The sequence below is a fragment of the Juglans regia genome, chromosome 10 (genome assembly GCF_001411555.2).
Source record: "Juglans regia cultivar Chandler chromosome 10, Walnut 2.0, whole genome shotgun sequence".
NCBI classification, from domain to species: domain Eukaryota; kingdom Viridiplantae; phylum Streptophyta; class Magnoliopsida; order Fagales; family Juglandaceae; genus Juglans; species Juglans regia.
In genome coordinates this window covers 23,416,375-23,426,948 of record NC_049910.1, presented here as the reverse complement: position 1 = coordinate 23,426,948, position 10,574 = coordinate 23,416,375, and the positions used below count along the sequence as shown (strand labels likewise).

The 10,574-nt window shown below is 30.5% G+C and overlaps 1 protein-coding gene across 1 annotated transcript; it reads left to right on the top strand.

Annotated features, from left to right (window-relative positions):
- The first annotated feature begins 6,461 nt into the window (after positions 1 to 6,461).
- On the top strand, positions 6,462 to 9,715 carry LOC108988574 (probable flavin-containing monooxygenase 1). Its single transcript, XM_018961878.1, has 5 exons — positions 6,462 to 6,944; positions 7,311 to 7,551; positions 8,215 to 8,393; positions 8,529 to 8,878; positions 9,211 to 9,715. The coding sequence occupies exons 1-5, from the start codon at positions 6,492 to 6,494 to the stop codon at positions 9,551 to 9,553; spliced, it is 1,566 nt and encodes a 521-aa protein (XP_018817423.1). The 5' UTR covers positions 6,462 to 6,491; the 3' UTR covers positions 9,554 to 9,715.
- Positions 9,716 to 10,574: the final 859 nt, after the last annotated feature.

The following is a 10,574-nucleotide window of genomic DNA, read 5'->3' as shown; positions in this document are numbered from 1 at the left end:
TTCAAACATTTTTTTAGTACTCTTCGGAGATAGATAAACACAGCATGCATGTATATATACCATTGTATACCACACAATATTTAAAGTTAAGATTCTCACTACCCACGGATATTAATATTAAATACTATGGAAGTTGCATATATATTTGTCTAACCTACTTGCAGAAAGTGTTAATTAAGGGCTTAGAAATGTAGAGAATCTCTAGTCTATCGAGAGCTAATTTGATTCCAAGGGAAAGTCTAGCATTGAATTTGTGCTAGTGCAAATTAGACTAACTAACAAATTATTTCTTGTCTGCATCTTTTCTGCATTTTTTCTATATATATATATATATATAAACACACAATCAAACTTTCGTAGAAAATTTAGGCAACAGTACAGCTAATTATTATTGACCCTTTTTGATCATTTAATTAAAAGAATCTTACATGATTTTAAATTACTCATGCCCTAGAGTATGTACATTATATTACTATTTTGTGTATCACAAACGACGTTCCACCTCTTAATTATATGGGTACGTAAGACTTACAAGTTCATGATTTTTTAGGGCATTAATGACACCTAAAAAGGTAGAGGTCTTGGTGAGGGCTACAAAGAATTAAAGACACGACCAATTAGACAATCTAGAGACTCCTTGGAAATTCTAGACCCACTATATGTTTTACAAAAAAAAAAAAAGGCCATACATATATATATAATATTGATTGATCATGCGGTAGTTCATTCCATAAGTGTTATTTGGAAGTTTTTACATTATATATCATTACTATGACATAATTTAATTTGTAAGATTTAAATTTTAAATTATATTTTTAAAATTAAATTATACCAAGTAGATAGTATATGGTGTAAACATTTTCAAATAGAATTATTCAGTTTATATATATATAGCACTTTTATGAAGCTAATTATCTAATTCGGTGTCTAGCTCGTAGGCTTTAAAAATTTAAATAGGAAACATTCTAAAACGAATTGGATACGGTGAGTAATACTAGATACAGTATTAAGTGTGTAAGTTTCGTGTATTCCTTTTAAAAAAAGTATAGTTCATTATTAAAAAATAATATTTTTATATATATGAATCCCAGATTTACTCACTTTTTTTCTAATGAAATACGCAAAACTTGCGCACTCTAGAATTACAAATATTATTTCTCTAATTTGATATCCAATTAGATTATAAAACTATTACAGTAATTTGTATGTCTTTTATTAATTAAGTTTGTCTGTACAATTAATATTCACTGTCTCGTACGTGCTAATTATATATTGTGAAGTTCTAGATTTTTATTCATGGATTTTATAAAAGTATACTTAAAATTTAATATAATTATTTGATGTGAGATGTTAAATTTATTTTATAATAAAAAAATTTATAATTGACGCAACATTCAAGTAATTTCAATTTATAAATTTATTCTTAAAAAAAAAAAGTTTTAGAACTAAAATTTCTCATGCCAATTAATAACTTTTTGAGACGGGGGGACGTGAAGTCAGGGGCAGAGGGTTCTGAATATATATTCAAGCTTTTACATTGCCATTCAACTTTTCCAATGCATCCAATATTCATGAGTCGATCAGAGAATGTATTTTATTCAAAAAGTGTCCATCAAAATGCATCATGTACTATTTTCGTCACATGTACGTTGCGAATTAATTTTATATCCATCACGTGTATAGAAATTAGAAAAATTTTATTTACAATCTCTATTTAAAGATTATATATGTAAACGTTTTATTAAATAAATAAAAATATTATTTTAAGAGAAATATTTTTATAATTTTAAAATATTTTAAAAATAAAATTATCTAAACTTATATTATAATCTTTAAATAAGACTGTTCGTAATATTACTCTAAAAATTAATCTATATCAACTGCTTAGAAATTAATACAATTTGGAGAAGAGAGAGAGAGATAAGAGAGATTGGTCCAAGACAAATTAATTAGCTGGCTGAGGAGTGCTGTTATATGTACGTAGAAGTAGTAATGACTCCGTTGTGCAGTGTAAAGTCATCACCCAGCTGTAAAACAGACAACAATTCAGGGTATTAGGTTATGGACAACAACTTGATTATAGGAATCTAGTGCATGTGGAAAGCTGCCATCTCATGTACATCTATTTCTAGACTTTACGTGTCACAGTTTTCCGGTGTCTTGTTCGGAGAAAGTCTACTCATTTTTGGTCCAAAACTCTGCATGTAGGTTTTGAGCCATTACCAAACAAAAGATCATATATGTACCATGCATGCTTGCATGTATACCCTCCAAATTGCACTACAGGAATATCCATGCACCGATCTATTGGACAAATATATATATATATATATATGAGAAATGATACTTGTAGTTATGAGTGTGTAAGTATCGTGCAATCGTTTTGAAAAAAATAAATAAATATAGAACCTACATAAAAAGAAATTAATTTTTTAATAGTGGACTTCATTATTTTTCAAAACAACTACACGACGTTTATGCATTCCACGACTGTATATAGTATTACTATATATATATATATATATATATATATATATATATATATAATAGCCATATATAGCACTCATAGCGGGCGGTTTGCCGTGCAACTGAGCTTAGCAGTTCTAGGGTTTTGTTTGATAAAAAATTGTCAACTTATAGTACTACTGCATGTGATTATTTAATTTTCAATTCTGACTTGGTACGTGGCTTCCCATTGTAAAAGCGTGTGTGTCTATGACTCTCTCTCTCTCTCTCTCTCTCTCTATACATATATATATATATATATATGTATATATGACTCTGCCCTGTTTTTCTTTCCATGTGGCAATGTTGAAATTCTCTAATAAGTTGGAAGTTCATGATTAATGTATTTAGAAATTATTAATTGACCAACCAAACCCTAGCTGAAAACTACTCTTATTATATATAAAATAAAATTAGTTAAAATGCTGCATGCATGATATCCTGATCTATATGCATTGAATCAACCAATCTGCCTCTATTTTCCTCCAAGTTTCTTAATTCGTTTATTCTTGGATGCAGCTTTACTTTCTGCATCACGAGTTTCCCAAAAGTAAGGCCAATTATTAAATTAAGCGCCCAGTATTACATGAAAACGAGAGATTCGTGCATGTTTGGATCATCTTATTAATCATGTATACTCCGACTGATCCCCCAGCCTCCTCAACCAATACGTATACTCTGTACGTGTATTGATCATGCATCTACATATATGCTTAATTATTTGTTTTTATACAAAACAAGCTAAGTTCTCTAATGGCAAGACAGATTGATTTCCTTAATTATGGCAAACCATGCATGATTATCAGTTCTTGTTTGTTTCATAATATCTTTTAGTGCCTTTAATTTTTATTTAAGAAATATTGTGCTTTATCCTAAATTTTATTATCTCCATTAATTAACCTCGTAATGTGACTTATTTTAAGTAACTATTCATTTAAATATTTTATATATATATATATATATATATATATGAAAGTTACTTTTCTTTTTTGGTATCATCACACCATGGCTAGTCGGTACTTTAAAGGAAGTAGAGCCCCTTTTGAATGTTGAGATGAGATTAGAAATCTCCTCTCAACTTATCTCTTCTTAATTATTACATCGATCTCAACACTCAAAAATTACTAAAATACAAATATCTTTAAATTTCAAATTTTTAAATTTTCTATCTAATCATTACATAATTATTACAATTTTTCCAAATTTTGAAAAAAAAAATTAGTCAACTTTTTCAAATCTCAAAATAAAAATTATATTCTAATAATATTCTAAATAATATTTTTGTTCAAATTTTCTATTTCTTTTCTCAAAACCTCATAAAATATCTTAATTCAAACTACTCTACTATTACTCATGCACATACCATTTTATTACTATTTACAATTTTTTCATTTTATCTCATCTCATCTTATTTTAACATCCAAATGAGTTCAATAATATTTATTATAAAATTTGTGTTCCTATATACAAGTATATCTCTCTTGCATTGTAACCTATTATATATTGTTGGTCTGTTGCTGCCGACTCAGCTTGGATTCCAGTTGTTCTATGTTATCGTTTTTCCTAACTAATGATTTTGTAAGAGGGATAGTGGATCTCTCCAAAAATTCACTCTAGATAATATGTGACAGTACACCAACCACCACCACCGCTTCAAGTGGAGGAACTATCATCTCCAGCGGTAATTCTATTGTTCACTTTTTTGCGAATACTTTTCGATCTTTATATAAGATGGCATCCTCTTGTAGGATAGGAGTAGGGATCAAAATATTAATCCCAAATAAACTCCACCCCTCTCTATGTATTCAATGCTATTTTCTATTGCTTTGGAATGATTATTAGAAAATTCCACCACTTTTTTATATATTATTTTTTCTGTTTAATGAAATTAACTTGTTAAAAAAAATAAAAAAGATAAGAAATATTAGTATTGATGACTAGGATGGCTATTATCACTAGCTATGAAGAACAATTTTACTCTGGAAAACATATGAGAGAGGAGAAACTAGCTAATTATTAATACTCAACGACCGAATATTAGTTGGTGATAGAGCCAACAGCTGGTCAGTGATCACGCGGCCACGAGTGTCCATCATGACTCTGAAAAGGAACGCATTAATTGCTTGCGTGGGGATGGATGGATTCTCAACTATAATTGCAGTATACATGACTTGTGTACTTATAAAATTTGTCAACAGAGTGAATAGCCCAGAAATAGCTCTACTATTTCAGTTGTACGTTCATCGACGTCGTTATTTATTTATGAGAAATGATATTTTTATGTGAATATATAAATATTATATAATTATTTAAAATAAATAAATAAATATGAGATTTAGATGAAAAAAAAATTAATTTTTTAATAATAAACTTCATTCTTTTTTAAAACGACTGTACAATATTTACGTATTATTTTTTAATAGTACTCTAATTTTTTTAAAAACGATTACATAATATTATGCATTTCATGACTGAATATAATATTACTCTTTATTTATTTATATAAAATTAAGAAATTGCACTATTCAGAAAGGAAAAAATTACTTTATCCTCTTAATTATATCGTTCTATTTGACTGCTTGATAATTTTTTTTTTACTTAATAATTAAAAAAATTATTTTAAATATATTGAGATATTTTTTTATTTTTTTTAAATATTTAAATATATTAAAAAATCAAAAAAAAAAATCAAAAACCAAAAGAAGTAAACTTGAGCATGCTACTCTAGGCGGCAAAGTAACTTGACTCATCTAGAAATTTACTGTCTCAATTTATATCATCCCAACTTTTACTGTATACGTATGTACACATGATATATATATATATATATATATGGTCCCCAAAAACAGAAATAATTAAACAAAAACTATTATAGGAATAAATTATAAAGATATTTATTTTACATCAGATATTATTTACTCTCATACCTCATATTTATAAATTTTTCATAATATGTATGAATGTTTTTTATAGGATATAGAGTATTGAATGATAAATAGTAAGTGATGAGAATAATTTTCATAAATTAAACATAGCAGGTAAATACTTAATTCAAAAAGTATGATTATATTGTACGTGTATGGCTAGACTATATGACCTAGTACGTAGATACGGCCATATATATATATATATATATATATATTAAAGAAAAAAAAATATTTATTCGTGATCAGATATATATATATATATATATATATATTCATTAGGAAAAAAATTATCCGTTACAAAAATGACTATTAATTTATTATGAATATAATTGACTGATACTTGTTGCAAGTAGCCTTTTTTATCAAAAAAATATCTAACTACTAAATGAGTGTTTTTCTTGTTGTTTATATACATGTCTTCTTTTCATCTTCTCTACTGCATGCTATTTTTTCGGTGTGTCAATGTGCTAGGTTAACCTGGATTTGAAGGTTACAAATATTTATTAATAAGTTCTGCGTACGAAGCGTCTACAGTAAGCCATGGAAGACCAGGAACGGCATGTACAGACCCTTCCTTACGGATCAATTTCACTTGAGGACCAAATCGCCATAAAATATAATATTACTAATAAAGAAAATAATAATATTACATATAAAATGTGTAAACGTTGTGTAATTATTTTAAAAAAAAATGAGATTTATTGTTAAAAAATTATTTTTTTTATTTGAATCTCATATTTATTCATTTTTTTTAAAATGACTGTACGATACTTATACCCTCACCACTGTAAATATTATTCCTGTAAAGAAAAGGTCATGCTCTCTCCTTCAACAACCTGGCTTACAGCTTCCAGCATACAAAACTGTAAAAATAAAAAATAATAACACATGCCTACGTTGTCTGACCCTGCTGATCTTAAAGTCATTACGTTTCACGTACGTGCTCCCAGAATGACCAGTACTACGTGAGTAAACCCCTATAAATACCAATCCAACTTCACATATTATTCCCACGCTAGCTCAAGCATACATACATTTGATCAAGTTATAATTAGTATTATGGCTCCCGTAGTCTCAAAAATTGCCATAATCGGAGCTGGTGTTAGCGGCTTAGCAGCTGCTAAACAAGTTTCCCGCCACAACCCCATTGTTTTCGAAGCCTCAGACTCCATTGGAGGGGTCTGGAGACATTGTTCTTACAGTTCCACAAAGCTTCAGTCCCGTCACTGTGATTATGAGTTTTCCGACTTCCCTTGGCCGGAAAGGAATAACGCCAGTTTCCCATCTCATACTGAGATTATAGAATATTTGGACTCCTATGCTGAGCACTTTGATTTGCTCAAGTTTGTGAGGTTCAACTCAAAGGTGGTGGAGATCAAGTTTGTTGGTTCTGATCACGACTCCCCGGCGGAAGCCGCCACCGATTTCATGAGTAAGAAACCGGGCAGCCTTTTGCCAGGACACCCTGTTTGGGAGGTTGCTGTGCAAACCAACCATTCAAAAGACGTTCAGGTCCTCAACTTAATTTTTTCTTTTCTTCGAATAATTTAAAGAAAGAAACAAAAATCATGACGTTGAACGAATAATAATTAGGGTTCAAAAGAAACACAAGAAAAAAGAGCAACACGATTTTTCTTATATTTCCACACGACAAAGATGGAGGGATATCTTGCCATCTTGGTAATTATATCAGAGTGGAAGTGTATGAGTTTTCTGTGATCTTTAATTTGATACTCCTTGTTTATATATATATGTGTCAAATGTTTTTCATCATTGACGTAATTGATATCATAGTTATGTTTGCATTTAACCCACTTTAATTTCTTGGTTAATTGAAATATACATTGACTTTGTTTATTTGCTTCAATATCAACTCAGTGGTACGCCTTCGAGTTCATTGTGGTTTGCATTGGAAAGTATGGGGATATACCTAAAATCCCAGAATTTCCACACAACAAAGGCCCTGAGCTATTCCAGGGCCGGGTATTGCATTCCATTGATTACTGCAAACTTGACAAGGAATCTACATCAACTCTGTTAGGAGGGAAGAAGGTTGCAGTCATTGGCTACAAGAAATCAGCTATTGATCTAGCACTTGAGTGCGCAGAGGCGAACCAAGGTATACAGTTGTATGAACGTGTGCATGGGTCGTAGTTCTGAGCTTTCACGTTATTATATATGCATGGCTTTAATTCAAATTTGCATGGTTTTGGTTTCATACAGTTTAATTAAGATGATTTTGACCTGCGAATAATATTAATTTACTAGTTTTAAATGATTTCATTTCACACAAATTAGAAATATTCAACGACAGCTAGCTCTGAACTTGACTTTACTAATCATTAATACGATGACTTAATTCAACGACACTGTACCCACTGAAACAAAAGACAAAAGTCTGCTCGCCATATTAATTAGGCCAATCTTGGAAAACTCTTCAGAATTCATTTGAAAATTTCAACAAATAATTTATTTATTGAGATATAATGAATTGATTAATATCAGACCAGGTCTTAATTAAAGTTATCCAAGTTATAGTAAACAATTGGGTTAATTATTAAAGTATTCAGAGTTTTCAGGTTTTTATCCAAATCATGAGTTTAGATTCTTTGCTATGGGAGAATTGCCATATCATGTATATATAGTTCAGTGAATGTTACGTGTTGTCGGTCATTTAAAAGATTACTTAGATATATAATGTGCAAGTGGAATATTATTGCTTATCGTGTAGTACTTTTTATATGACCTGTATGTGTAATGAAATGGCACTGTTGTCTTGAAGGACCGGAAGGACAACCATGTACCTTGGTCGTAAGGACTTTGCACTGGACAATTCCCGATTACTGGGTTTGGGGTTTGCCATTTTTCTTGTTCTACTCAACAAGATCTTCTCAGTTTCTCCATGAAAGACCTAACCAAAGCATTCTCAGAACCCTTCTTTGCCTTCTTTTTTCTCCAATGGTAAAGTCATCACTATTTCTTCTTCTGCAGAACAAATTATATATATGTGTATATGTATATATATATATATATTCTGAAAGATGAGTAGAGTGCTGATGTTAAGAAGTTTAATATATACACAATGACTTTCAACAGAGGCGTGGAGTTTCGAAGTTCATCGAGTCTTATCTGCTGTGGAAACTTCCACTGCAGAAGTATGGACTAAAACCAGACCACCCTTTCGAGGAAGACTATGCATCTTGTCAGATGGCTATCATGCCAGAGAATTTCTTCTCTGAGGCTGATAAGGGAAAAATTATCATAAAAAAAGCCTCAAAGTGGTGGTTCTCCAAGGAAGGAATTGAATTCGATGATAACACTAAAGTGGAGGCTGATGTTGTTGTTCTTGCAACTGGTTATGACGGCAAGAAAAAGCTCAAAGCCATCTTACCTGAGCCTTTCCGTAGTTTGCTAGAATATCCTTCTGGCGTCATGCCCTTATACAGGTAATTTATAAACACTATATATTGGTGATCAAATTTGGAAAAAAATTTCTTAAACTCTTGTCCAAACATGAGGGTTTTAATTGGGATTGAGACAGACATATGAAGTTGGTGCAATAAATGATATTAAGACCAACTCTATGTATCTATCTATCTCCCACAAATTAAAGCCTTCAAGGACTGGTAAGAATTTGAAGAGACCTTTATCCCTAAAGTTTGTTGTCATGTATAGCTTTTCACTTGTAGCTAGATCAAGATATATATATATATATATATATATATATAGACGCACATTTGAATGAAGAATAATGGTGTAACTCTCAATTTTACTGCAGGGGCACAATCCATCCATTGATTCCAAACATGGCTTTTGTTGGTTACCTTGAGAGTGTTGCAAACCTTCACTCCTCGGAGCTGCGCTCCATATGGCTAGGCCGCCTTTTGGATAACAAATTTAAGCTTCCTAGTGTGGAAGAGATGATAGAACAGACAAACAAAGAGATAGACATCTCAAAGAAGACAACCAGGTTCTATAAGAGGCACTGTATTTCTACCTTTAGCATCAATCACAGCGATGAAATCTGCCAGGAAATGGGATGGAACTCTTGGAGGAAGAAAAGCTGGTTTTCAGAAGCATTTAGCCCCTATGGCAGTCAAGACTACAACAAGGAGAACTGAAGCATTACTAGCACTACTGATGAAATACATTATAATTACCCTTCATTAATAACTTCTATCCGAGAATTAAGTTTCTAGCTAGTGTGCTTTTATCTTGTCATCATGATCAAAGTAAAAGCCATTTGAAGATCAATATCTATATATTAATAATGTAAAGTAGTATTTAAGATCTCTGTGTTCGAATAAAAGTATTTTTGCTTTTACATTAATGTCCAAAAAATTAAGCTCCGGTTTGGATTGGAAACTCATGCATCTCAACTTATTTTATCTCATCATTATAATAATTTTTTCAAATTTCTACACAAAATATAATAAACAATTCAATTTTTTCAAATATTAAAATAATAATAATATTAAAAAATAATATTCTAATAATATTTTATTCAACTCATCTAAAATCATCTCAACTCATCTCTGAATCCAAACGGGACCACTGTGCGCGATAAGTAAACCATGCAGGCGCAAGCACCTAACTAAAGATATTTGAAGAATGAAGAGGGGATTTCAAGAAGTTCAAGTCTTGCATGTGAATCAACTTGATAATATGGCTGCGTATCAGTTGGCAAGACACGCATGTGACGTGAGTGATATTGAGATGTGGTGTGTCATCCTTTTATAAGACAAGCTATTTGGCTTGATCATAAGAACAAAATTTGTAAGGATATTTTTTAATCTCAATGGATGGTGATCTGGTTACTTAAAAAAAAAAAAAAAAAACTAAAGAATCTTAATATACATTTAATATCAGCTTAAATAATGACATTGTTTCAATTCCTAATTACAGTAAATAGTCATTCAGGTCATGCTCCAAATTATTACCATATAAAAAATGAACCGATCTTCTACATAACTACCAAATTATTTATTGAAAATGACCCAATAATTTAAACAAAAGTATAATATTAATAGAGAAACTATAAATTTTACTGCACACGCATTATAGAGTATTGATAAGTCACCAGCCAAAAGTCGAATCTAAAAAACAAAATACGATGCATATTGCATTAATTAGTATAGGTAC

Excerpts from the sequence above, each read along its gene's own strand:
- LOC108988574 (XM_018961878.1), top strand. The coding sequence starts at position 6,492 with ATGGCTCCCGTAGTCTCAAAAATTGCCATAATCGGAGCTGGTGTTAGC. Across the intron at positions 6,945-7,310 it reads ACCATTCAAAAGACGTTCAG|TGGTACGCCTTCGAGTTCAT; the intron begins GTCCTCAACTTA and ends ATATCAACTCAG. Across the intron at positions 8,394-8,528 it reads GCCTTCTTTTTTCTCCAATG|AGGCGTGGAGTTTCGAAGTT; the intron begins GTAAAGTCATCA and ends GACTTTCAACAG.